Raw genomic sequence first — 27,987 nt, 5'->3', positions numbered from 1 at the left:
ATTTATTTTGCAAAAGTGTCAGACGTTATTAGCCGTGCTTGACTTGGACCGATATAGGTGCCGGTACTGTTTATATTTTGGTGCAGGAGCTCTACCATACTATTGAACAGGAGCTCAGGAACTCAAGCGTATAAAATTTGACGTGCAGCTACTCCGCTCTGGCGATCTCCTGCCCATGTCAAGCACGGCTTATTAGCTAACATGACAACATTTCTGTGTTCATGCTTTTCTCTGTAGGACTACAGTATGGAGATGGAGACCTGTAACAGTGGACCATGCTCCAGACAGTGAGTAACCCCCCGGGCTTGTGCATCAGTGCCAAAACCATTCCAGAGAGAAAGCTGATGTATTCAGGCAATGGTAAACTGGACCCTGCTCCAGAGCGTAGGTACAGGCAGGCCTATTTTTCCAGGTATAGGTGGAAATGGAGGAAGAAGTCCCCCCAAAAAACACAGCCGTTGCCGCCAGCCCCACCTCTGCCACCATATGAGGAAGAAAACTGGGAGGACGAGATGGGAATCGTAGAGACGTATGGATTTGCTCCATATGGTAAAGAGGGGAGAGATACAGTGGGGTCTGGAATTATTGGATCTCTTGATTAAAAATGAGGCAAAAATACAGTTTAAAATACAAATACTGAGCTATATTGTATGAAAATTGTTATTTTATACTATTTTATTGCTCAGAGAAGGGAGAAAAAAAGATGGGGTCAAAATGATTAGTGCTGCTGTTTTCAATACTCCATCACCCTCCCCTTTGAGAATAAGGAAACGGAACATTTTTCTAAAATGTTTTATGAGATTGGAGAACACGTTGGGAGGGAACTTAGACCATTCCTCCATACAGAATCTTTCCAGATATTTGAAATCCTTTGTTTGCGCTGCACTTCCCTCCTCAATTCACACCACAGGTTTTCAATGAGGTTCAAGTCCGGAGACTGAAATAGCCATTGCAAAATGATGATTTTTGTGGTCAATTAACCATTTCTTTGTGGATTTTGATGTGTGCTTGAGGTTATGGTCTAGCTGGAAGATCCACGTGCGGGCAAGTTTCAGCCTTCTGGCAGAGGCAACCAGGTTTTTGGCTGAAATGTCATGATACTTGGTACAAGATCCCCAGGACCACTGAAAGCCAAATAGTCCCGTAACAATCGAAGATCAACCACCATTACTTTACAGTAGGGATGAGGTATTTTTTGCATATGCATTCCATCGATGGCCAAACCGGTCGATCCCGATCTACTGGTCGATCTCCAAGAAATTCCTAATCGGTCGCCTTGCGTTCCTGTTTTTTATTATTTATTTGTTTCACGCTGTTTGTGGTAGTTGCTCTTGATTTAAGGTGCCCTGCGCGCCGGGAAGTCGACGTTTCATGTGTCTGAAGGTACAAACTCCGCGTACCCAACGAGCCTAATCAAGTGCACATATAGGCCTACAGCTGGCCAATCAGATAACTCTGATCACCGTGCAGCTTCCATGAGTCCACAGTGAAGCCTGAGCATCATTTCTTTCTTTCTGATGAGAAAAAAAAATGCTTCTGTCTGGGAAGGTTCTCTTCTGCACAACCAATCCAGTAAATGGGGAGGAGGATTTAAAATGCGGTGCTGCCTTGTAAATGTCCAAAAGCAGATGTCACATCCTTTATTTGTAGCACTGGTGCACCTAACTTCACAAAGAAAGGAGAACCAGACAAAATGTAGGCCCACCAGATTTTTTTCTATTTTTTCCTGCATATGACTGTCGTATCATTCTAAAATGTCATCAGTTGTTACCTTGATGTAGAACGCATCACTAGACATTACAAGACATCACAATAAAAACAACTTTTAATATTTGTATTCAAAAGTGCAACAGCAAACCTATTTACATAGGTAATTTGTTTTGGACAAACAAATGTAACATACAAAACAGATTTTTTTTTGTATTCAAAAGTGCAATAGCAAACGTATGTATGTGTGTGTGATTTAAAACATTACCTGCATTGTATTTAAAAGTGCACATTAAAATATAATCTCTCTGCCTGGTGATCGGCTTTCTGTCACATACCGCTGCCCGGTACTAGACGTGCCTATGATGTTGCTGCAGCTCTTTCCTCGTACTACAAAGTGTATCGATAAGCTTTGCTAGTATTAGTGGCTTGTCTTTTTAATATCGAGTAATATTTTAACGTTCTCTAACAACATGAATTGGTGGATGAGGCAGAAATATTGAAGTGAGATTCGAGTTTCGCCATCGCCTGGAAGACTGTAATATGCAGGCACCATCAGTCCAGTAAAATTAAAAAAAGGCAAATTATTTCAAATAATGCTGACTCAGCTTTGCATAACAAGTAATACAACAAATTATCTAATATTACCAGTGTGATCATAAACCTCAAGTTTTGAAATATAATACAATTGTCTGAGAAGAACAATATTTTAATGCCATTTGCAGGGCAATTCAAGCATAGCCAAAATGCTGTGATAATGTATCAGGCTATAGCCTATTGCACAAATTTCATAGGCTAATGTAGCATTTGTTTATGTTTTTTATGTCATGTTTCAAAAATGATCTGAACGGTAGATCTCGGCCTGCATTTTGACTCAAAGTGATCTCGGCTCTGAAAAGGTTGGTGACCACTGGTCTAGGACAAGTTAGATTCAAATATTGGACTCTATTAATGTATGTAACTTACTGCCATTGCTCCCAGGTCAATAACAATGTATCCATATTACTAGACAATCGGTAGTACAAGGAAGGAACCATTATTTATGTCAGACTTAATATCATATCAAGTCTTGTCTTGTTCTCTTGGTTTGTATAGAAATGTTGACACAAAGTTTTGGCAGCACTAACAGTGCAATTTTACTGTTTCTATACAATTTCTCTAACTAAGGACTTTTTTAATGGAGGGTGGTGTTCAGTTGTACCAAACTGGAGGACACATTTAGCTGAAACAGAGGTGCTAGAGGACTTCTTCAGTAAGAAAATGTTTGGTTTTCCATTTTGCTATATCGTGCCCTACTGAAGATTTTCAATGCGCTGCTCATAACAAAACATTAGATATAAATATTATAGAACAGACATACAGTTGAAGTCGGAAGTTTACATACACTTAGGTTGGGGTCATTAAAACTTGTTTTTCAACCATTCCACACATTTCTTGTTAAACTATAGTTTTGGTATGTTGGTTAGGACATCTACTTTGTGCATGACACAATTAATTTTTCCAATAATTGTTTACAGATTATTTCACTTATAATTCACTGTATCATAATTCCAGTGGGTCAGAAGTTTACATACACTAAGTTGACTGTCCTTAAACAGCTTGGAAAATTCCAGAAAATAATGTCATGGCATTGGAAGCTTCTGACATCATTTGAGTCAATTGGAGGTGTACCTGTAGATGTATTTCAAGGCCTACCTTCAAACTCGGTGCCTCTTTGCTTGACATCATGAGAAAATCAAAAGAAATGTGTAGACCTCCACAAGTCTGGTTCATCCTTGGGAGCAATTTCCAAACGCCTGAATGTACCACGTTCATCTCTACAAACAATAGTACGCAAGTATAAACACCATGGGACCACGCAGCTGTCCTACTGCTCAGGAAGGAGACGCATTCTGTCTCCTAGAGATGAACGTACTTTGGTGCGAAAAGTGCAAATCAATCCCAGACCAACAGCAAAGGACCTTGTGAAGATGCTGGAAACAGGTACAAAATGATCTATATCCACAGTAAAACAAGTCCTATATCGACATAACCTGAAAGGCCGCTCAGCAAGGAAGAAGCCACTGCTCCAAAACCGCCATTAAAAAAAGCCAAACTATGGTTTGCAATTGCAGATGGGGACAAAGATCGTACTTTTTGGAGAAATGTCCTCTGGTCTGATGAAACAAAAATACAGTGCCTTGCGAAAGTATTCGGCCCCCTTGAACTTTGCAACCTTTTGCCACATTTCAGGCTTCAAACATAAAGATATAAAACTGTATTTTTTTGTGAAGAATCAACAACAAGTGGGACACAATCATGAAGTGGAACGACATTTATTGGATATTTCAAACTTTTTTAACAAATCAAAAACTGAAAAATTGGGCGTGCAAAATTATTCAGCCCCCTTAAGTTAATACTTTGTAGCGCCACCTTTTGCTGCGATTACAGCTGTAAGTCGCTTGGGGTATGTCTCTATCAGTTTTGCACATCGAGAGACTGACATTTTTTCCCATTCCTCCTTGCAAAACAGCTCGAGCTCAGTGAGGTTGGATGGAGAGCATTTGTGAACAGCAGTTTTCAGTTCTTTCCACAGATTCTCGATTGGATTCAGGTCTGGACTTTGACTTGGCCATTCTAACACCTGGATATGTTTATTTTTGAACCATTCCATTGTATATTTTGCTTTATGTTTTGGATCATTGTCTTGTTGGAAGACAAATCTCCGTCCCAGTCTCAGGTCTTTTGCAGACTCCATCAGGTTTTCTTCCAGAATGGTCCTGTATTTGGCTCCATCCATCTTCCCATCAATTTTAACCATCTTCCCTGTCCCTGCTGAAGAAAAGCAGGCCCAAACCATGATGCTGCCACCACCATGTTTGACAGTGGGGATGGTGTGTTCAGGGGAAGATGGTTAAACGTTTTGCATTGTTGCCAAAAAGTTCAATTTTGGTTTAATCTGACCAGAGCACCTTCTTCCACATGTTTGGTGTGTCTCCCAGGTGGCTTGTGGCAAACTTTAAACTACACTTTTTATGGATATCTTTAAGAAATGACTTTCTTCTTGCCACTCTTCCATAAAGGCCAGATTTGTGCAATATACGACTGATTGTTGTCCTATGGACAGTCTCCCACCTCAGCTGTAGATCTCTGCAGTTCATCCAGAGTGATCATGGGCCTCTTGGCTGCATCTCTGATCAGTCTTCTCCTTGTATGAGCTGAAAGTTTAGAGGGACGGCCAGGTCTTGGTAGATTTGCAGCGGTCTGATACTCCTTCAATTTCAATATTATCGCTTGCACAGTGCTCCTTGGGATGTTTAAAGCTTGGGAAATCTTTTTGTATCCAAATCCGGCTTTAAACTTCTTCACAACAGTATCTCGGACCTGCCTGGTGTGTTCCTTGTTCTTCATGATGCTCTGCGCTTTTAACGGACCTCTGAGACTATCACAGTGCAGGTGCATTTATACGGAGACTTGATTACACACAGGTGGATTGTATTTATCATCATTAGCCATTTAAGTCAACATTGGATCATTCAGAGATCCTCACTGAACTCCTGGAGAGAGTTTGCTGCACTGAAAGTAAAGGGGCTGAATAATTTTGCACGCCCAATTTTTCAGTTTTTGATTTGTTAAAAAAGTTTGAAATATCCAATAAATGTTGTTCCACTTCATGATTGTGTCCCACTTGTTGTTGATTCTTCACAAAAAAATACAGTTTTATATCTTTATGTTTGAAGCCTGAAATGTGGCAAAAGGTCGCAAAGTTCAAGGGGGCCGAATACTTTTGCAAGGCACTGTAGAACTGTTTTGCCATAATGACCATCGTTATGTTTGGAGGAAAAAGGGGGAGGCTTGCAAGCTGAAGAACACCATCCCAACTGTGAAGCACGGGGGTGGCAGCATCATGTTGTTGGGGTGCTTTGCTACAGGAGGGACTGGTGCACTTCACAAAATAGATGGCTTCATGAGGTAGGAAAATTTATGGATATATTGGAGCAACATCTCAAGACATTAGTCAGGCAGTTAAAGCTTGGTTGCAAATGCATCTTCCAAATGGACAATGACCCCAAGCATACTTCCAAATTTGTGGCAAAATGGCCTAAGGACAACAAAGTCAAGGTATTGGAGGGGCCATCAAAGCCCTGACCTCAATCCTATATAAAATGTGTGGGCAGAACTGAAAAAACATGTGCGAGCAAGGAGGCCTACAAACCTGACTCTCTGTCAGGAGGAATGGGCCAAAATTCATCTGACTTATTGTGGGAAGCTTGTGGAAGGCTACCCAAAACGTTTGACCCAAGTTAAACAATTAAAGGCAATGCTACCAAATACTAATTGAGTGTGTAAACTTCTGACCCACTGGGAATGTGATGAAAGAAATAAAAGCTGAAATAATAATTATCTCTACTATTATTCTGACATTTCACATTCTTAAAATAAAGTGGTGATCCTAACTGACCTAAGACAGGGAATCTTTACTAGAATTAAATGTCAGGAATTGTGAAAAACTGAGTTTAAATGTATTTGGCTAAGGTGTATGTAAACTTCCGACTTCAACTGTACTTCTCTGCCATGCTGAATAGGGAATAATGTCCGCTCTATTACAAAACATTTATCTGCAACATTCAGAGCGTTGCTCCTCTAGAACATGACCCAGGACTGTGTTCAGTAGGGAGAAAATGTTTTGAGCTGAATGAAACTGGGAGGGTATACCTCCAATGAGAACACAGATTTCTGTTGTAGGTTTCAATATGTTTTGCTACAGTTTGCCCAACTGAACACAAACCAGAATTGCCATGAACCTTCTGTTCCTCTCTTCAGGCCCAGAGGATGTGGATAGAGTGGCCCTACAGGGGTTGACCCTGAACCAGGCCCCCTGCCCTCCCCACCCCCAGACAGCAACCGACTACAGCCCTGCCACCCACCACCAAGCCCCCATCAAATGGGTCCGCCACATCATCCGCAGCGTGGAGGAGCAGTTTGTCGACGCAGAGGTTTGAGGTCCGGTGTGTCCCGATTCGCTTTTATTAGTAATACTCTTTAATTGTGAGCTCTTAGGAATGATTTTAGTTGGTTTCTCAGGTGTTTCAGTTCTGCTTGTTCCTTGGTTGGTTATTAATGAATTAGGATGACAAATTTGTAGCCTAGTTGACAGTTGGGTCACGTGTTAACACTTCATGATTTTTGTTTTTTAGGTGTATAGTCTAACTCTTCACTAAAAGAGAAATCATAGTTTTTATATTTTATATACTTTTGTTTTAAAAGCAAATAACTGATATAGGCCCATGTGTTCAACTGTCACACTCCCTTTAAAATCAAATGTGTTAAAATAGAGAAGGCCCAGTGCAAGAATAAGATGGGGTTATCAGGTTTATTACACTGATATGTTTGGATTTATTCTCAAATGGATTCACCTGATTGGACTGATTCTGAGCCCATGGAGAGCAAGAGGTCAGGTCACCATGACTACAGCAACTCTAAGACACAACCCACTGGGCACAGATGTCATTTCAACATCTATTCCACATTGGTTCAATGTAATTTCATTGAAATGGTGTGGAAACAACGTTGCTTCAAACAGTGTGCGCCTAGTGAGAATGAAATTCAGCTTTTAAATTCCAGGATCTCTTTAACAGGAATAAACCATGCATTTTAACAACAACCCTTCTACACTGACGCTTCATTCCCACAGTTTTTGTTGTAGTAGTAATTCAGAAGAGAAATGGTAGCATTAGTTGCCCACCTGGTGGCAGTGTTGGTTAAATATTACATTCACCTCTGTTGTGCTGAATTCTTTCCATGCAGCTCTGGGTTTATATAGTGAGTTCATTCAGTTCACAGGCCCCGTTCAAATACTCAAAAAATGCATCCTTCCTTCCTACCTTTTCTTGAAAGTAATTACAGATCTGAATTTGTGAAAACAAGAAGGAGCTAACCTTGCTCTGGGCCCGGTTTCCCTAAACCATCTTAAGGTTAAGTTCATCGTTAGAACCTTCGTAGGAGCATTGTTAAATCTCTGAGCTGGTCACCAAAACTCTTGTTATTAACGTTGCACTTTAAAACGCTCGTAATTTTAACGCCTGCCTCAGACCACTCATAAAACAGTTAAATGTGTCGTTAGTGTTCTGTTCGGACGGTACAGACCGAAGTTAGCTGATCGGCTCTACCGACTTCAGACGAGTCCCAATATGCTTGTGGGGGTCGTAGAGCAAAACAAAGAACACCCATCGTGTTCGTGAGAGTCATCTTTCCACAGAGGGGTCATAGTAGTTTGGAGGCCAAACCGTTCAGACGGGATTTTCGGGGTGTCCCCATGGCCTGACACACGGCTCTAATTCTGCCACTTTTCACCGCAGATGCATAAGTGCAACATTGGCGGATGTGGTGGATTGAGACGCATCCAATGCACATATCCCTAGTTTAAACTGGGGATGTTTTTATTATGCTAATTAGACTAACGTGCGCAATGATGTGACAAATCTGTGATTTCATTTTTTTTTTGCCTATTTGGGTAAGTATTAGAATAAGCAGCCTCAATATTGCAGCCGTAATTGGTAATATCTCTCTAGGAGCTGATCCGTTGTCAATATTGTGAAATAACATTACAATTAAGGTAGATTTTAATGGAGAAAGCTGATCCGAGAGCAGGGCTCCCTTTCTTTCGATCCGACCAGGAACGATACATGCGCCAACGACGCACTTAGACTGCTCTCTCTGTGTGTTGTTTTGTGAAATGCATGTTACATCTTCGGCCGTTGTAGGAACGACGCATCGTTAAAACGCTTCTAAGTCTAAATTCCATTGTGATCAGGGAAACCGGGTCTAGACCTATCCAATTTCGAATAAATCTGTCTTTACCTCAAGGAAGGAAGGAAGGATGCATTTCTAAAGTAGAAGTACAAGGCCCACATTCACTTGCCATTTAAAATGACTTTCCCTAGTATCATTCACAAAGGCAGTTGTTTTGATGAGCTAAGAATGAAATTATTTATTGTAACCAATCTGATTCATGTAATCTAACATGATTTAGTGGTGTGCTTTGTCCTCAGATATTAGGTGTTCGATCGAGATGATCAAATGCTTTGGAATTCTCTGCTCCGTGCCTGTAGATTAATTTGAAAACAAGGCTCCTCCGTCTTTTAAAGAGAGAATTATTTAAGATTGGATCAATCACCATCAAAGCAGACCACTTACAGTTTGATGTGCTTCTATAATCATCTGTGAGAATTTAAATGTTGCTCCAAGGGCACTGTCAGACAGTCAGTGTGATGTTGCACTGTCAGACAGTCAGTGTGATGTTGCACTGAAGGCCAGTTCTCACTGGTGATTGTCTTCATTCAAGAGAACAACATCCCTCTTGTCATGATTGGGAATGGGGATACTCAACATAGGCCATACCATCAACTGCTATATAAAGAGCATAACGTGTAAAAGGTTTTCAATCCCTTATGGGAACGTGGCTTTAAAGGAATTAAGCATGAAAATGACATTTTCCCCTGGTAGGCTCAATCCAGGTCTGTGCAAGCACCCCCATAGACTAGATCTGGTTTGCTTGTTGTGAGTTGTATTAACAGCAGTGAATGCATTGTTGAGACACATGTCTATTGTCAGATGTCAGTTCCAATCATGTGGAGAATGATTAATACCCCGCTGTCCCAGTAGATATCTACCACCTCTTACATTTTGGAGGAGTTTCCAATGGTGGGTGGTTGATCAACCCTAGCCACAGATCTAGGATCAGTTTACACTACAACTATTTTACTTGACCTTTATGACAGGAAAACACAAAACAGACCCCAAATCAGATTCTAGTAACAACCTACTCGTACTCTCCTGTATCTGGATCAGACTCGGGCAGCTCCATATTTCTCCTCTGTGACTCCGCAGCCATTGCTTTGTGATCTCCATCCAGTGTCCAGTCATTTAGTCCGGTAATAGATCTGGTTATAACCACAGATCTACGATTAGTTTACCCACCCAATCTATAACCATTAGGAGTGGAAAACTTAAAGCCCAAGATCAGTGACTAGGTAGGCGCAACATAACCAGCACCAGCTCCACATAATTTCCACTGTGTGACTCAGCAGCCACAGCCGTGTGATCTCCCCGGTGATTGATCTGGTATTAATAGCCACGTTTAGGCTCTAGCACAGAACAGGAAGAGGCTGTTGTTAGCTAGCTGCAACCAGAACTGACCAGAACAGACCTACAGCAAACTGCTCCTTACTATACTCTTATAGCTTAGATACACTTAACACCTCTGACTACCGACATTTTGTTTAATCTCTTTTGTGTTCACACAGCAAAGACCTTGAAGTCGTCAACCACTCAGCCTTGTTAAAATACTCCAAACCTGGAGGTGGCAGTAGTGTTTTTTGGCAATGCATGTCAATGTCTGTTGCTTAGTTTATGGTCTAGTTTCCAATGTTGGTTAGCTAGCTAGATAATGATGTTGCTATGTTGTAGAAATCCCTTGTTGATACTAGCCAGATGGACACAGCTAGATAACTACCTAGCAAGATGATGAAGAAACAACACAATTCACTCTCCATAATCCCATTTGAGTTGGCAAGAAAGGCATTTCACTGTGCATGTGACATTAACTTGAAACTACTGCCAGTGTGTGCCAGTCCATAGCCAAATGTATACCTAGCTAACGTTAAAATATTCGCTAGCTAAGGACATTGTACTAACACAGGCAGCTGTTTCAATGAAACTAATCCACTGTGATTTAATTATAATGTCAATGTCAGTGGTTAGCTAGCTTGGAGGAAGTATTTTGTGTTTTGTGCATTGCATTGCATCTGTGCACTTAGCTAGCTACCATCCCATAGCCTACATTGCATATCAAGTGTGACTGGCTCATCTATTTAACCATGGAGGTGTGGAGAAAATGCTGTATATTTTTTCTATTCCTTTTCCTTTTTGTTGTCACTCCTTTTGGCTTCTCCATGTGGGAGTTTGTGCTCTCTGATTGGCTCAAAGTTGTTGACCACTGATGAACTAATGCGATTTTACAAGTATAATATCGGCGTTACCGGGTCGGCATGCAGCAGGTACCATTTTTGTGTTAATTGCTTTTAGCAGGGGTCTTTTAACCCACCAAAGGGCAAGTCTTGGGAGAGTCTTGTTCAGTGGGGTCTTACTTCATTAGACCTTGTATAGGTTTTTCTTGTTTAGTTGCCACATGAGACTAGTATATTCACTAGATACCACTGTCCAAGGCTGTGTTTACACAGGCAAACCAATTCTAAGCTTTTTTTCCCAAAATGTGTATTTTGTTTTGTAGAGCTGGTCTGATTGGTCAAAATACCAATTAGTGAAACAAATATAAGAATTGAGCTGCCTAAGAACCATGGTGATTTGGTTTTAATTCAATGTGACTTGACCTAGTGGGATGCCATCATCCATTCCAGGGTTTGGGGTGACAGTGCACTGACTGACTCTAGTCTTCCATGTCTCCTTTGTCTGTGGAAATAGCTGGCAAAGGTCTCCATGCACATTGCTGACCGGATAGACGTTAGGTGTTTCCTAACGTCCACGTGGGACAATGAAATGGTGCAATGCGAAAGGACAGACACTGGCCAGGAGGGCTTCCAAGTGGGCCAGCCCTGTTAATTTACAAACCCCTTTTCAAACCCCGGTTTCAAAGCTAATTGCTGTAGTCATTGCGTAAGTAATGTTTGTTAAATTGTGTTTTTCTTTAAATATATATATTTTGATTAATTACAAGGCCACCACCAACATCTGGTGAACATGGCCATGTTTTGCTGAGTCACTTCCATTTCAATTCTTCTGTGTTTTTGAGGGTTGCCACACTATGAAACAACAGTAAAGTTCAAAATGGGGTAAGATGGATGGAGTTAGATATATGGAGTTAGATATAGCCTTGATTTTAGCAATTTTCTTACAATCAACTTTAGAAGTGTTCTTTTTTTTTCAAGGTTTGTCATTCGCATCGCAACGTGTCTGCCTTACCCTGCTAATGCTGTTCTCGAAATGCTTACAAAACCAATCTCCTGTTTTCACCTCAGTCCCCCAGCCTGCAGTACCACCCCAGGCCCAGAAGGGGCCAGTGTAGCTGTGTCAGTCGATCAGTGGTGGTGGTGCCCTCTGGCCTGTTGGGATGCAGGGCTCATAGCTGGTAGCCTGGCTGACTGCTGTGTCTGTGCTGTGCACTGGCCTGTGACGCCTCCCTGTCTTTGTCTGCAGCCATGTGGTGTCTGGGTTAAGGTGCTGCTAAAACAAAGCCCTTGAACAGTCGATCTCAGACAGATAGAGAGAGAGAGCGAGAGAGATGGTGTGAAAGAGGGAGGAGAGGATGATGATATAGGAAGCACCTATTACGTATTGGTACTTTTAGCCCAAGCAGCAGGACTGTGAATCTATGGGGATTGTATACTGATGAATGTCTGATGTTTCTGTCTGTTTTAGCAGAATTTTTATCACATATGAGACTGACTAGTATGAAGCTGATAATCCAGGGTGGATATTTAACAAATGTAGTGCAACCTATTGTTCCCATCCTATTGGTCTTTTCCTAATGTGGCTATGGTCTCTCTACAATATCTCCACTCCAGAGGAGGCTGGTGGGGGGAGCTATAGGAAAATGGGCTCATTGTAATGGCTGGAATGGAATGAATGGAATGGTATCAAATACCTCAACATATGGAAACCTCGTGTTTGACTCCATTCCAGCCATTACAATGAGCCTCTCCTCCTATAGCTCCTCCCACCAACCTCCTCTGCTCCACTCCTACCCTGTTATCTGCTGTGTTAGCTGTACAGCTCCCTCCTCCGAGTCTCATGGTCTTTAAACCTTTGATCGCAATGCAGAACCCTGCATCCTCATTCTGTGCATTACTCTGAGCGGTGATAAGCATGCCGGTCGGCCCCCCTGACTCCCACACGCTCTCTACATCACAACACCAGGAATGTGCCTTTTACATGATTTACTCTTGTCTTTATCACAGGCACTGATAGACCCTCACCAAGGTTTCTCAGGACCTTTTTTTTTATCCATTCAGTGGATAAATAAACTTCCTCCGGTTCTCTTAACCCCCTAGCTCCCTCGTTTCTCCTCTTTCTTCTCTTGTTCAGGAGTTTGTTTGATCATCCACTGGCCTTGGGTTGGCCGGGGTCGTGTTCGTTAGGGCACGCAACAGAAAGTGTTCTAAAACATGAACATGAGCATTTCTTATTGGGCAAATCCAGGCTGTCCCTCTGTGTTTCAGTCTGTTTACTTCCGTTTGGTGCCTCATGAACACGGCCCAGTTCTTGTGGTCAGTGGAAACAATGTGTGAGTAGCGAACTCCTGTACAGCTGCTTACAAATCTATTAGGCCGAACTTCTCCATAGAGATTTAAACAGCACACAACACTGGTATGTTACATGTCATAGCCCAGTGGGATGTCTGTGGCCACGAGTCTTTGTTAGTCATCAGGTCAGCACTGGGCCACTGGCAGGCGGAGGCTCGGCTGTTTGCTGTTTCCTCAATCACTACTGATGGACTGAGTCAGTCGGGGCCCAGAGTGTTTCCTGCTTAGTTCATGTGGTCTGACCTAAGCATTTGATATATTCCACTGTAATCAGGGCTAGGAATTTGACCTAGCCTGGTTATGTGACCTGTGCCCGTATTGATCGCTGATCTAAGATCAGTTTTGCCCCTCTCATAAATAAGGATTAGATCTGAAGTGATGAAGGAAACGGACACATACAGGGAGGTCACGAAGAAATCAAACCACACAACACTCAGATTTCTGGACGTTGTGTTTGGTGTTTAGGATTCTGTGTTCTCTATATATTGATGACTATTTTTCCACGTTACTTTTGATCAGCACTCCTACTCTGACACACTGACCAGGAAAAATGACTTGCCCTACGTATAGTACAATAACGGGTCAACTATGGAAGTAAAGTCACCTAGTCTATTGAACACCAGTGCTCCAGCACACGCATGAACCGTCCATGTTAATGTATCTTCTATCTAGGCCTTGGGCAGGTGCCAGTAGTAGTGGCAGAATGGCAAATTTTGGAAGCAACGGTGACAGTTGGCACAAGGCAGGCAGAATGGTACCTCTGTGCCGGTAGCATTGTGATTTGGAACACACTGACTGCACGAGCCTGGCATGCACGCAGGTGTGTGTCTGACACTGTGGGCTCTGTTTTCGGCTGTCATTAAGGCGGCGCTAGTGTCAAACGCACGTTAGTTTGCAATTTAGTCATGTAAAAACGCACTACCTTTTTCCAGCCCTAACGCCAGGTTCAGCAATTTACCTGTGTTATATCAGCTCGCTTGCGCTCAGATGAGCAGGGTGGAAATATTTGAGGTGTCCTTTAAAAACATGATCCAAAGTGCCAATTTCAGGCAGTGCTGATAGGGATATTTAAGACCAACAAAAAGCTGGTTTTAGTGGTAACGCAGTTGGTTATTGAGTTCCACAGTCAATGTGTCATAATGCCCATAAAACCTAGCTGCCAAACAGGGAAATGGTTCCAATTGTTTTTCCACCATTCATTTTTCCCGTAAGGGATTTTAGAAACACTTTAAATAAGGGCTGTGTTTCGTGTAGGCTTACCCTGGTGGGACGTTTTGTAAATCTCTCTCGGACAGGGTGACTTTTATCAAGATATTCAGCAAATTTTTATTCCAACCAAACTTATTAGAATGATTCACCTTCCTGGTTTTATCGTGACAATGTCCTTGGCACGCTTGCAATGCAACTTCTGGAGATGTGTGAATGCGATCTGATCTGTAAGATGGTTCTGATTTTTGTTCATAAAACATAAGCCTATTTGGGAGCAGTTTAACGGTTAGTGGACATTCTCCCTTTCTCTTTATATTGGGTCCCCTGTGAAAAGTTTGGATGTGTGTAAAACTCTCCATAGTCTGCATTGTTTTAATATTACATGCCCACGGAGAGAAATGATGGTGCCTGTAAGTGTGACACAGCCTATATTGAAAACAAGTTTTTGCTTAGTTTTGTTTTGAATTATTCGTTCTCTTTTAATGCTTTATCAATTTAATCCTGATTATTGACAATGTTTAGCATGCCCATGCTCAGCCGTAATGCAATTTACGCTCGACCTAGCCTTTATATCAGTGTGAATGCTATTGAGGCTATGCAATTACTTAGAACAATGTGGACTGCAAATGGTTTCAAGTGAACGTATTTAGCAAAGATAGGTCTACGTTTTGTTATCTGGTTTCTGTAAGCCATTTAAAAAGCTATAACAGAGTAACATTGGATTTGGAGTTGATTCCAAGTCTATACATAAGTCCATAAATACACAACTTGAAGCAACCACATATTTGGCCATGGAACACATTCAGATTGACCAGTGAGGGGCCAAGCCTGGACACACCCACAACTTGTTTATTCATCAAAAGGCACCTTTTTTGAGCCAAGTTCACCGATTTAATTGTGATAGTGAAATAAGCAACAAACAAAAAAATTCTGACACACTCTGAACCTATAGTGCTACCGCCTGCGCTTAGATTTACTATTGCGATAGGTTTGTTAAAATAGAGCCGTGTGTGTGTGGCAGGTAGCCTAGCGGCTAAGAGCGTTGGGCCAGTAACCAAAAGGTTGCTGGTTCGAATACCTACGCCGGATAAATGAAAAATCTGTCGGCGTGCTGTTGAGCAAGGCACTTAACCCTAATTGCTCCTGTAAATCACTCTGGATACGAGCGTCTGCTAAATGAACAAAATGTAAAGTGTGTGTATATCCAGGACGAGCAAGGCCGCTGGTGGTTGAGTGCTCGTAGGAGTTGGTGACCTCGTTCACTCGATCTGCGACAAAGGAAAGGCAGGAGACGCAGGGAAGAGCTCAAATCACTGGTGTCTGTCCCAGTTTCTCGCTCCCTCTGGTACACTTACACACACTGGCTCTCTCTCTCTCACACACACACACACACACACACACTATCCCACCCCAGTCAGACACTTCAAGAGATTGGCAGATTTCCCTCCAGTACTGTACCACCTCTGAGAAGAATGGACCATCGCCCCACTGCCCAGCATGAAAGCTATACCCTGTGTTTATTTATGACTTCCATTTCATCTTGAAGCAGCCATTCAGCCCTCTAGAGTACCTTTGTACATAGCTGGTTGCCACACTGACTGCATTGAGACATTAAACGGAGCCATGACAGACCTAAATTGGTTGGAGTCCTTGTGCGTAGCAGCGTGTAAATCTGAGTCGGGATCGCAGGGCATCTTCTTCAACTGAAATGTACTGTATTTGCCTTTCGCCAGGCAGGAGCTTTGGTGTGTGTGTGTGTGTGTGTGTGTGTGTGTGTGTGTGTGTGTGTGTGTGTGTGTGTGTGAGAGAGAGAGAAAAGGACAAGCGTTATCGATGGAGGCCAGAAGTGAGGCTGGTTGGAGGGAAGGATGTTCACTGACTGGGAAGGGATGAAGTTACGTAGCTCTTTCTCTGTGTACGTTTTTCTCTGTCTCCTCTCCCTGTCTGCCTGACCAACTGACCCCCACCCCTCCCTCCATCTTTCTCTCTCTACTATATCATCAGGTCCTGGCACCACCAGTGAAACTCCCACACTCCTCTCCTTTTGGCCTCCTTTACTGGGACGTTTTATCTACACACACACAGTGTGTATGTGCTGGTGGCAGTGTACATGAGTTAGTGTTCAGTCTGACACTACTACACACCATCTGCTTGTAAGGATATCGGAGGAACATTCTAGCCCTTTCTCTCCCGCTTACATAACTGCTTCTATCTTAATTCTGAGCTATCGAGTCACTAGTGCGATTAAGCATGGGATACTTGGGTATTCGGAAACACACCGGATGCTATTCTCTCCCGATGCCCTTTGAGACCCCACATATCAATTATAGACCTGGGTTCAAATACTATTCAAAATAATTTCAAATACTTTATTTCTGCTCATTTGAGCTTGCCTGGTTTAATGGACCAGTAGATTCTTCCCAAAACTCTCCAGGCTAGAACAAACGCTTAAAGTATTTGAAAGATTTTTAATAGTATTTTAACCCAGGTCTTATGTGTTGCTGTGAGGAATGTGGTCAGTGTGACTGTTTAATGTAGGTTCACCTGAGAGGTTTGGCCTTCACACCTCCTCATCAGCCGAGAGGTCAGCGGGGCCACTGGTAACTGATCTCCGTGGGCATTGGCTACGGCTACCTCACCGACTCGTGCTCTGGCTCTCCTTTTCTGACACTAACACACACTCTCGCTCTCTTCTGAATCTCTCTCTCTCGATATAGATACAGTGCCTTCGGAAAGTATTCAGACCCCTTGACTTTTTCAAAATGTTCTTACGCTTCAGCCTTATTCTAAAATGTAAAAAATAAAACAATATCCTCAGCAATCTACACACAATACCCCATAATGACAAACACAAAAACAGGTTTTTAGAAATGTTTGCAAATTTATTAAAAACAAAAAACAGAAACCTTATTTACATAAGTGTTCAGACCCTTTGCTATGAGACTCAAAATCGAGCTCAGGTGCATCCTGTTTCCATTGATCATCCTTGAGCTGTTTCTAAAACTTGATTGGAGTCCTCCTGTGGTAAATTCAATTGATCGGACATGATTTGGAAAGGCACATACATGTCTATATAAGGTCCCACAGTCGACAGTGCATGTCAGAGCAAAATCCAAGCCGTGAGGTCAAAGGAATTGTACGTAGAGCTCCGAGACAGGATTTTATCTGGGGGAGGGTACCAGATCTGGGGGGAGGGTACCAAAACATTTCTTCAGTATTGAAGGTCCCCTAGAACCCAGGCTGTAATCGCTGCCAAAGGTCCTTCAACAAAGTACTGAGTAAAGATTGATGAGGGGGGAAAAAACAATTGAATCAATTTTAGAATAAGGCTGTAACCTTATATAATGTGGAAAAAGTCAAGTGATCTGAATACTTTCCGGAGGCACTGTATGTGGCTGGACAGACCAGGCCAGGAGGGGACCTCTTTGCTTTACTGTTTCCAGGAAGCAGGAAACGCAGTCTTGAGTTTCCCCTTCCTTCCACCTCCTTCCCTCCCGCTTCCAGCCAGGTGGAGAAAATAGACAAGTGTCTCGACATTAAAAAAATATATAAATAATAATAATAATAAAATAATAATGTTCCACAAACAGTGCCTTTGGTTCGTCTCTTCCTTCAAAGAGAGATTCCTACTACAGTATGTCTCACGATTCACTTATCCTGGCTCGTCATCTTTTTTCCCCCTGCTTTGACGGAATACCCGAACCAATCCAATGCAGCGAGAAGATTGTCTGTCATCGTGACTTAAGTTCTCTCTTACATCATGCCCTGCTATACATCATTAAGTGCTCGGCTACTATAAATCTTCACTCAACGTTGAACTAGAAGAACGCGAATGCCAAGAAGGAGATCCCATCATCCAGATTGGTTTCAATGGAGGGAATCAGGAAAAATCTAGCCTGGTACCAGATCTGTTTGTGCTCTTGCGTGACTCATAGGAGTTGACAAGACTGTGCAGCAGATCTGGGACCAATTTAACCAGGATTTGGATTTGAAAGCTCCCGCTTTGTTTGAGCAGTGCACAATTGACCCAGCATCGTTCAGGTTTGGCCGGGGTAGGCCGTCGTTGTAAATAAGAATGTGTTCTTAACTGACTTGCCTAGTTAAATAAGATTGTTTTTAAATGTTTTTATTTAACATTTATTGGCTGGGTTCGTTTTGGATTCTCGGAGTAAGGGGAAGGAAGAAGCTGTGCAGGCACTTTCTGGAACTAACCCTCAATCATCTGACATCATATTGGCCATCAGAAGAACATCTACACTTTGAAGACCACATCTCTCTTCGACATGTGACCACTTCTGTCAGCACGGTCTGACTAAGAACCTGGATGGTCTTACCCCAGGAAACTGGGACTACTTTGAAAAAGGAGGATAAAGAGCATTCAATGTCTGCATAATTAGTGGCTTATGCTTTAACTGGGACAAAACTATGCAATTATCCCCATACCATCACTTCCGTATCTGACATTTCCCAAATGTATTTTGTTATTGATTGTTCTTGTTGTCATGTGACCAGGCCCTTCAGCATGTATCCCCCCCAAACAATGAACATTTACCTTTTTGAGGTAGCCTACTAACCTCCTGTTGGCAGTACTCACTACAAACCACTGTTTTTGGTATTTCAGGAAGGCTTACTTCTTCGGGAGGTCCGGAACAATAGGGTTTGGCTTGCTTAGCTTTGTTGTCGGTTGCATCTCTTATTTAGTTAGCTTAACTGTGTGTGTGTGTGTGTGTGTGTGTGTGTGTGTGTTGTAGCGCTTGTTGAGTTTGCCTGTGTGTGTGAGAAAGAGAGAGAGAGAGAGAGCGAGAGGGGAACTCCAGTTCTCTCCTCCCCCTCTATCTGATGACTCAGAGAAATGTGCTTGGCTCCCGGCAGGCCGGCCTGCCAAAGCACTGGGCCTGATGAAAACACACTGAAATTGACGGGAGAATTCCTTGGTAGAATCTTCTAGGATTATAGGGCCTAAAGCTTTCTCAGAGGCCCAGATCTGATAAGTAAGAGCATAAAACTAAGAGCATAAATGTGTACTGAAGCCTCAAAGCCTCCTAATGGGTTTACTTTGCAGCTTTGGTACGGCATGTGAGTCTCCACGTTTTGTGTACTTTGGATGTGAGCCAGTTGGGTGACTTTAAATCCAATGCAGTTGCACTTACATTAAGGATACAGAAGTGGATTGGTTGTCTTGTACGGAATATATTTTTTTCCTACATGGTCGAACAGGGCTACACTGGACTACAATGCCAATGTGGCATAGTCCACTTCGGGGTCGTGTTCAGTTGAGCACGCCGTAGCAAAACTATTTGCAGTTGACTCTTTTGTCTCTTTCTCTCTCCCCGCCCCCAGGATTCTACTGAATTGCTCTAAGAAGCCCGCACCATTATTTCTTAGAATACACTGTTCTTTTGTTTTTCATAAGAAATTTAGACAGAACCACCAAATGTAGATATTTCGTAACTCAACCGACTGCTTCCACATAGATGGTCTAAATGGGAAGATAACAGTTGAGTTTCTTGGCTGTGGGGTTTAATGTATTGGCTGTAGTAGTAGTTGGCTAACTACCTTAAGACTGCTTTGTTGAGATCCGTCAAGCCTATTATGCTGGCCAACGATGTTCTTGTGGAATTGCATTCTCTTTTGTTTTCTGTTCCAAGGTACCCCTCGTATCACTTCCATCCCATGGTTATAAACAGTAGGGCCACGGTGTGTGTGTGTGTTGATACGATCTACAGTGCATTCGGAAAGCATGTTATGGCCTTTTCCCCATTTACACACAAACCCCATAATGACGAAGAAAAAAGGTTTTTAGAACTATTTGCAAATGTATACAAAATAATCAACAAAGGAAATTATATTTTCATAAGTATTCAGACACTTTACTCAGTACTCAGTCAATGAAAACCGGATGCACCTGAGCTCAATTTCGAGTCTCATAGTAAAGGGTCTGAATACTTATGTAAATAAGGTATTCTGTTTTTATTTTGAAAACATTTGCAAATATTTCTTAACCTGTTTTCGCTTTGTCATTATGGGGTATTGTGTGTATATTGAAAACATGCTTTATTTAATCAATTGTAAAATAAGGCTAACAAAAATGTGGAAGAAGTCAAGGGGTCTAATTACTTTCTGAATGCACTGTATGCATGGCCTGCATAACAGTGATCAATCTGGACAACTATACTGAGGAAAGAACGACATCAAGCCAAGACAGTCCTAGTCTAGTGTGTTTTTGTGTGTGTACGTCTGGCAGAGTGCTTATGTTTGGGCGGGTAGATGCGGCAGGTAGCCTAGACGTTAGAGCGTTGGGCCAACAAGGCACTTAGCCCTAATTGCTCCAGATCCGCTGTACGACTATGGCTGACCCTGTAAGACAACACATTTAACTGCATGTATCCGGTATATGTATAAAAAAAAATATGTTCCAAGGGAAAAGGTCCATCGACTTTGATGTCCGTGATGGACTGACTTGACTCATGTACTCCCTCCCGTATGCCAACCATGGCCTCCTGTATATTCCACGTCTGTATGTCAGTTACTCTGTGTGTGTGTGATGTTTTGTACGTCTCGCTTTGTGTATGTCCGTGCAGCACTGCAGGAATGGAGGTGTTTAATATGGCGGCCACACTGCTGCTGGAACTCTCTGTGTGAGAGAGGGAGAGGGAGAGGGAGAGAGCAACAGCTCGTTTGTAGTCTGCGACTGAGCCTCGCATCAAACGGCAGTTCTTCAGCCGTTTTCAGCCCGTTCCCTCACACACACACACACACGCTCACCCCAATCCCTCCTCTCACACTTTGCATCCCACCTAGTTTTGATCCCCTTCATAGTTCATACTACAGATGACAGAGTCACCGATAACCAACATCAAACACTCCCAGATGGCGGCCGTTTTGTTTGCTCCCCCATATTACCTTTCGGTCTCACTCCCAAACCTCGTTCGCACTGGGACAGAGACTCTGACTCATGTCTTTGTTACATATATATGTTTATATTGACTACTAAGTCCATGCGTCTTATGTATGGGCTCCTATATGTCGATCTTTCAGGACTAATTCATTATCTAATTAGTCATTCAACTAGACATCTGTATTTACATGGGCCTAGTTTAGACGTCTACTTACTCACACCAACTGTCATTGGATGTAGCTAACTGCACGTTGAGGTCCATAAGGACTATGATGTTAGTAGAATAGTCAGAGATGCTGATGAGAGGCATGTCTCTTATGGAGGTGAGGAATTATATGTTCATATGGCTTCGCTCCCTGACACTAGTCCTGTATGGTGGGTTCGGGCTGGGTAGAGTACACGGCCTCTCTCTCTTCTCCTGGAGGCCTATGTGACAGGTTTCCACTCCGCCCTTGCATGGGGTGGTGTGTGTTTGTGTGTGTGTAGTCTGGGTCGTGAGGGTTGAGGGTGAGTCATCCTCTGAGCTCTCCCCTCATTATTCCCCCTCACGTCCCCCCCACACACACACCGCACCGTGCACCAGACACCTTCAAACAACGCTTACCAAACAAACAGGCACAGCACAGTGTTACATGTCAATCATTCTATCCCTTTCACATGTATACAGAGAGAGACAGAGCAGTTATCCATCTCCAGCTGAGTGGCAGGAAGACACCTGAGTCTGCTGAAAATGGTAATACAACAAACCTTTCATTCCAAACTTCCATGCAAAGCTAACATTGGCATGAATGCATGATTTGCGTCTAAGTCAGGATGTTGACCCATAGGCCTTTATGTACAGTACGTTTAATATTATCTCAGTGGTTAGTAGCTGGTACAATAAGACGTGCAGGCTTTTTACCTGTAGGCAGGTAGAACGGGTCGGGTGATATCTGCAAGCATGAATAATTTCTCCCAGATACAAACCTCCCAGATTCCCTGGGGTTTCATTCCCCCTTGAGCCTCGCTGAGGTTTTCAAAGCCAAATGTGTTGAATAAGTCCGATTTGACTGGGAATTGGATTCGCACGCTGAGAGGATCCAACTCATTGAGCTCCCACAGGCAACTGGGTTCTTGTAGTACTGCATCGCTTCCTTTCCTTATCTCCTTTTCTTGTCTCCTTTCCTTGTCTGATTTCTTTCACGACTCTAGTAACTGTCCTTTCACTGCCTACTCTTGGCCTACTTTTTTTATTGTTTTGTATTTATTTTGGTACTTTTTATCTTTTCCTCCCCAATTTTGTGATATCCAATTGGTAGTTAGTCTTGTCTCATCGCTGCAACTCCCGTATGGACTCGGGAGAGGCGAAGGTCGAGAGCCATGCGTCCTCTGAAACACAACCCTGCCAAGCCACACTGCTTCTTGACAAACTGATTGCTTAACCCGGAAGCCAGCCGCACCAATGTGTCGGAGGAAACACCGTACACCTGGCGACTGTGTCAGCTTGCATGCGCCCGGCCCGCCACAGGACTCTCTAGAGCGCGATGGGACATGGAGTTCACGGCCTGTCAAACCCTCCCCTAACCCGGACGACGCTGGGCCAAATGTGCGCCGCCTCATGGGTCTCCCGGTCATGGCTGGCTCCGACACAGCCCGGGATCGAACCCAGATCTGCGATGCAGTGCCTTAGACCTCTGCGCCACTCAGAAGGCCCCTCTAGGCCTACTTCTAATCATCACAAGAAGGAGCCCTTAGAGGTCCTGGGTCAAGTTGACTAATAAACTGGCTATCCTGTGGAATTCCACTCTCCTTAGGTATGTTTTGCACTTTATTTAGATGGAACAAGGGGGAGAGACAGTGAGAAGGGAGGACATGGGGATTGAACCCGGGTCTCCAGTGGGAAACAACATATGTGGTTAGAGCCGTGAGCGTTACTGCAAGAGAACAGGCTCTGCACCTGTCTTTATAGTTGATACCTATCAACCGTAGAGACGCGTATTGCAATAAGTGGCGCCTGTAGACGTGTACTACAACTCGGCACACACTTGTTCTGCTGAACATCATCGTACGTGTCAGTGTTACGAGATGACGTCAATCCTTCTCCAGTATATTGCTATAAACAAACAATATGCTCTATGTCCCAGATGGCACTCTATTCCCTATGTACACTACTTTAAGCTAGAGCCCTTTTGGGGTGCACCCTATAAATTCCAGAAGACTGATTTGTCCAGCGACGGTCCAGAACCGCTCAGCTGCCCGTCACCATGGGATTGTCCAATGTGGATGGAGCTGGAGCGTGGGCAGGCCCGGTAACCAATAGGAACCCGTTGAGGGCAGCATGCGTGGGACGAGGGTCTAGTTAGTTGGTTAGCAAGGAAGGATTTGGAAGTACCTTCCAACTGGGAGAAATTAAACTGTCAAGACTGCAGTTTGATTGGGTAATGGATCTGGTATGTTTCTCCTCTTTGATCTAGTGCTGATCTAGGATCAGGTCCTCCCTGCCCATACAATCTTACTCAATATGATCTGAAAGGGGAAACTGATCCTAGATCAGAAGATTCAGCTGCATTGGGTAGTGGATCTGGTATGTTTCTCCTCTCTCTAATGCCAGGATGCCATAACAGAAGTTTCTCTGATGTGGTTCAGGACTCCAGGGCAGGGTTGGCTCCGTGGTGGTTTTTTAGAAATAACTGTCAAAATGGTGAGGGCGGAGGGGAGACAGTTACCCAGAGACAACCGGATTGGCTAGGCTTGGTCTCACCGCAGCCATAGCAGTCTGGTGAGCTGGTTTTGCCTGGAGATAGAGGGAGGAGGGGTGGTTTAAGAGTTCTTGGCTAGAGTTGATCTGGTGTTACTGAGTGTTTGAATGGTTCTTTTTGTTCCGTTTCTACCATGACTCACTCTCTTCTAACTGCTGCCCTGAGGGGAGAGGGTACTGATGTGGTCAAATCATTAGGAGACTGCATGTTCTCCTTCTACGGTAGGCATTGGCCTACTTTCTGACCAATCAATAGCCTAACTCAGTCCCTAGGATGATGAAGTGAGAGTAGATTTCACCAAACAGCTTTCCCCTTCAGTTCTGTCAGTACTGCCTGGACACTGTCGATTGACTTATCTCAGCTTGAGTTGTGGTCGATATGCACATACTGTAGCTAATCACATGATACTCTGCAATTCTCAGAGTATTTTCTCAAACACCATTGCCTAATGTAGGTCCAGAATGATACTTATTCAGAACACCACATGGCACTTATCTACGGATGTTGTCTGCCTGATCTTATCCGTAAGCAGAAATGAAATGTATTCCACTGTCATCGGACAAGCTAATGAATAGTCAATGAACCAAATGCCCTCTCCACCTGCCGGTGTCTCCCCTCCCTCATCAGACCACCAGCGGCCATGTTGTTTCCACTGGTGGGTCGTATATTTAGTCCCGTCGAGGACCTTCGAGTGCTCTCCTCGTGTCTCCTGAGGGAGAAAGCCACAGGTGTTTTCTTAGCCTCTCCTCGAGTCTCACCTCACTCCTCTGTCAGCTTATTTAGCCCTCCCATACCTCTCTCTCTCTCTCTCTCTCTCTCTGGTCTCTCTCTCATTGTCATTGGAGTGCGATACCTCCTCCTTGAGGCCTCGGTCCTCGGGGCACTCGAAGCCCTCCACGTGTCCTTCCAGCTCCGGCAGCATTTCAAAACCATCTGACCCCGGTGTGCTAACTGGGCTATTTTGAGAAGCAGGGATGGCAAAACCGTCTGTCTGCTCTCTGCATGCAATGCAGTGGCCATCTGAAAAAACAGGACTGTTGATTTGGGTGGTGTGTGTGTGTGCATATGATTGGAGAGGAGATGGGTGTTTGGAGATTGCGACCCAGTTAAGTCTTGGGGTGAAGCTGTGTGTTTCGTTGAGTAATGGGGACTAGTGTTGGAAATGGAGATCTCCTACTGTTGCAAAACAGTGATGTCCACAATGAGGTCCCTTTCACAGTTGTCTGGGTAATGGAGCAATAGCCTATGTCTTGTCACTTTCATCATCATTGACATTAAATATGACACAATGCCCGAATCCCTCAATTGTAGCCGGGCAGTGAAACCGGTCCTTTCCTTTTCGTAATGATCATAACTAATAACTATCTTTTAAACGTATAGCCTACGTAAGATGTAGTTTAGGGTGTATCAATTTAAATAGCACCATGACAAGTCCTAGATCATCACCACGATAACTTCACTTCTCAGCTTATTTAGTCGGCACGAATCTCACAAGAGCTAACCACATGCGTTACCTTTTTCCTGTCTGATTTACAGTCTGCTTTCCTACCAGGTAGACAGAAATCCCCTGAAGTGGAGTACACACTGAGCATGCGTCCCAAATGGCACTCCGTTCCCTACATAGTGCACTACTTTTAGCCAGAGCCCTATGGGACCCTGATCACAAGTAGTGCACTTTATAGGGAATGGGGTGCCATTTGGGACTTAACCTGAGGCCTCCTCTCTCTAATGTTCCTGATCAACTGGTTCAGCAGTGGAACATGCCAGCTATTAACAGAACATAACAGAATCTCATGTAATATTTATGTGGGATTTGAAAATATTACAATGTTTACTTTGAGGAGGCCTAGATTGATAGTAGGCTGCGGTTTTGTGGGAATAATGTAATAATGACTGGTAGGTTTTCTTATCCTTAATTGGGTTTAGATTACTTTAAAAACAAATCTGTTCTCATATATTGTATAACTAACATCTTAATTTAATCACAACGCAGAACATTTCAAACTTGTGTATTTGAGGTTTAAAAAGGCTTCTGAAGTTTAATTTCCACTTTGAAATGTTTATTTTTCCTTGTGAAAAATCTATCAACCCCTACAAAAATGTAAATGTAATTATAATCCACATAATAACTCACATTTTCCTTTTTCTCCAGGATTATTTTCCTGCTGTAGCAAACTGCCGACCCCTCCCACACTCTACACCCTCAGTTTGAGAGACTTCCCTCTGGCCGCCGCTTCAGAATGCCCATAGCCAGGAAGAACGTGTTCAAACATTCCTTTGTTCCTTGTGCCTATGGACTACTAAATGCAAAGTAAATTGTATCTGTATATGCACTTCTCTATCCAGTGAGTGAGCGAACATATCAATGTCCACTATGTTTTTAGTGTATGAAATGTGATGGACTGACTGGTTTAAATGTGTATGATGTGAAAATGTATGTGATCCTTTTAATGGAAGGTGATGCCAAAGAACAACAACATCCATCCTGGACGAACAAAGTGTTATTCTAAATTTAAGATCCTACATCTGTAGGCCAATCTACATTCTACAGTGCGTATCTAACCAAAACATCTGTAGGCCAATCTACATTCTACAGTGTGTATCTAACCAAAACATCTGTAGGCCAATCTACATTCTACAGTGCGTATCTAACCAAAACATCTGTAGGCCAATCTACATTCTACAGTGTGTATCTAACCAAAACATCTGTAGGCCAATCTACATTCTACAGTGTGTATCTAACCAAAACATCTGTAGGCCAATCTACATTCTACAGTGCGTATCTAACCAAAACATCTGTAGGCCAATCTACATTCTACAGTGTGTATCTAACCAAAACATCTGTAGGCCAATCTACATTCTACAGTGCGTATCTAACCAAAACATCTGTAGGCCAATCTACATTCTACAGTGCGTATCTAACCAAAACATCTGTAGGCCAATCTACATTCTACAGTGCATATCTAACCAAAACATCTGTAGGCCAATTTACATTCTACAGTGTGTATCTAACCAAAACATCTGTAGGCCAATCTACATTCTACAGTGCGTATCTAACCAAAACATCTGTAGGCCAATCTACATTCTACAGTGCATACCTAACCAAAACATCTGTAGGCCAATTTACATTCTACAGTGCGTATCTAACCAAAACATCTGTAGGCCAATCTACATTCTACAGTGCGTATCTAACCAAAACATCTGTAGGCCAATTTACATTCTACAGTGCGTATCTAACCAAAACATCTGTAGGCCAATCTACATTCTACAGTGCGTATCTAACCAAAACATCTGTAGGCCAATCTACATTCTACAGTGCGTATCTAACCAAAACATCTGTAGGCCAATCTACATTCTACAGTGCGTATCTAACCAAAACATCTGTAGGCCAATCTACATTCTACAGTGTGTATCTAACCAAAACATCTGTAGACCAATCTACATTCTACAGTGCATATCTAGACAAAACGTAGCATTGAGTTGAGCTGGATACACATCATATGACCATTGAATGATTGCTGTGAATCACTTCAACCCTCCGAACACACACACACACACACATGCTAATGTGTCTGGGACGTCACACACTGGTCTGAACATGCAGTAGAATAGATAGCTAGTGTAGTACCCCTGAGAATAGGATCTGTAATGTGTCCCCTGTCAGTTGCGCATGTGGAGCTGCCAGCATTGTTCGCTGGACGCTGACAGCTGTGTGTACTTATCGAGAATAAACACAGCTCACAGATCTTGGACACATTCGCATGGGAAGACAAGGAGAGGAGAAGGCAGACGGGAGTGACTCAAGCCTGTTGTCCACCTACAACACTCTGCTCCATTGACATTAACATGTATCTCAAAGGGGGGGGGGGGGTTAGAATACATGTTGGTTTTAGCCTCCCGATTATCTGCTTTATCTTTCAGCTCTCTGGGGGCTGGCTTGTTCTGTGTCTGGCAGTAGTGCTAGGGGAAGTACAGATGAGGAGTGTCTGCATAGTTGACAATCCTGGGCTGGTCCCACTGGCCTGTGTGAGTGAGTGGGCCTTCTGATGCAGCTCCAGGGTGGGGCTCGTGGACTGTCTGAATGGTCCTCCAGGGTGGGGCTCGAGGACTGTCTGAATGGTCCTCCAGGGTGGGG

General features: G+C 43.2%; 1 protein-coding gene across 1 annotated transcript; it reads left to right on the top strand.

The window, feature by feature from the left end:
- Positions 1-189: 189 nt before the first annotated feature.
- On the top strand, positions 190-26,852 carry LOC149975705 (uncharacterized). The gene is made up of 3 exons (XM_090204687.1): positions 190-549; positions 6,511-6,695; positions 26,005-26,852. The coding sequence occupies exons 1-2, from the start codon at positions 276-278 to the stop codon at positions 6,687-6,689; spliced, it is 453 nt and encodes a 150-aa protein (XP_090060813.1). The 5' UTR covers positions 190-275; the 3' UTR covers positions 6,690-6,695; positions 26,005-26,852.
- Positions 26,853-27,987: the final 1,135 nt, after the last annotated feature.

The sequence above is a fragment of the Oncorhynchus mykiss genome, chromosome 17, assembly GCF_057628025.1.
Source record: "Oncorhynchus mykiss isolate SJ-2025 chromosome 17, ASM5762802v1, whole genome shotgun sequence".
In the NCBI taxonomy this organism is placed as follows: Eukaryota; Metazoa; Chordata; class Actinopteri; order Salmoniformes; family Salmonidae; genus Oncorhynchus; species Oncorhynchus mykiss.
This window is presented reverse-complemented; position numbering and strand designations above follow the sequence as displayed.

What these genes read in the sequence shown, in the direction of transcription:
- LOC149975705 (XM_090204687.1), top strand. Translation starts at nt 276, where the DNA reads ATGCTCCAGACAGTGAGTAACCCCCCGGGCTTGTGCATCAGTGCCAAA. An exon ending in GTATGGATTTGCTCCATATG is followed by an intron (nt 550 to 6,510) that starts GTAAAGAGGGGA and finishes TCCTCTCTTCAG; the next exon opens with GCCCAGAGGATGTGGATAGA.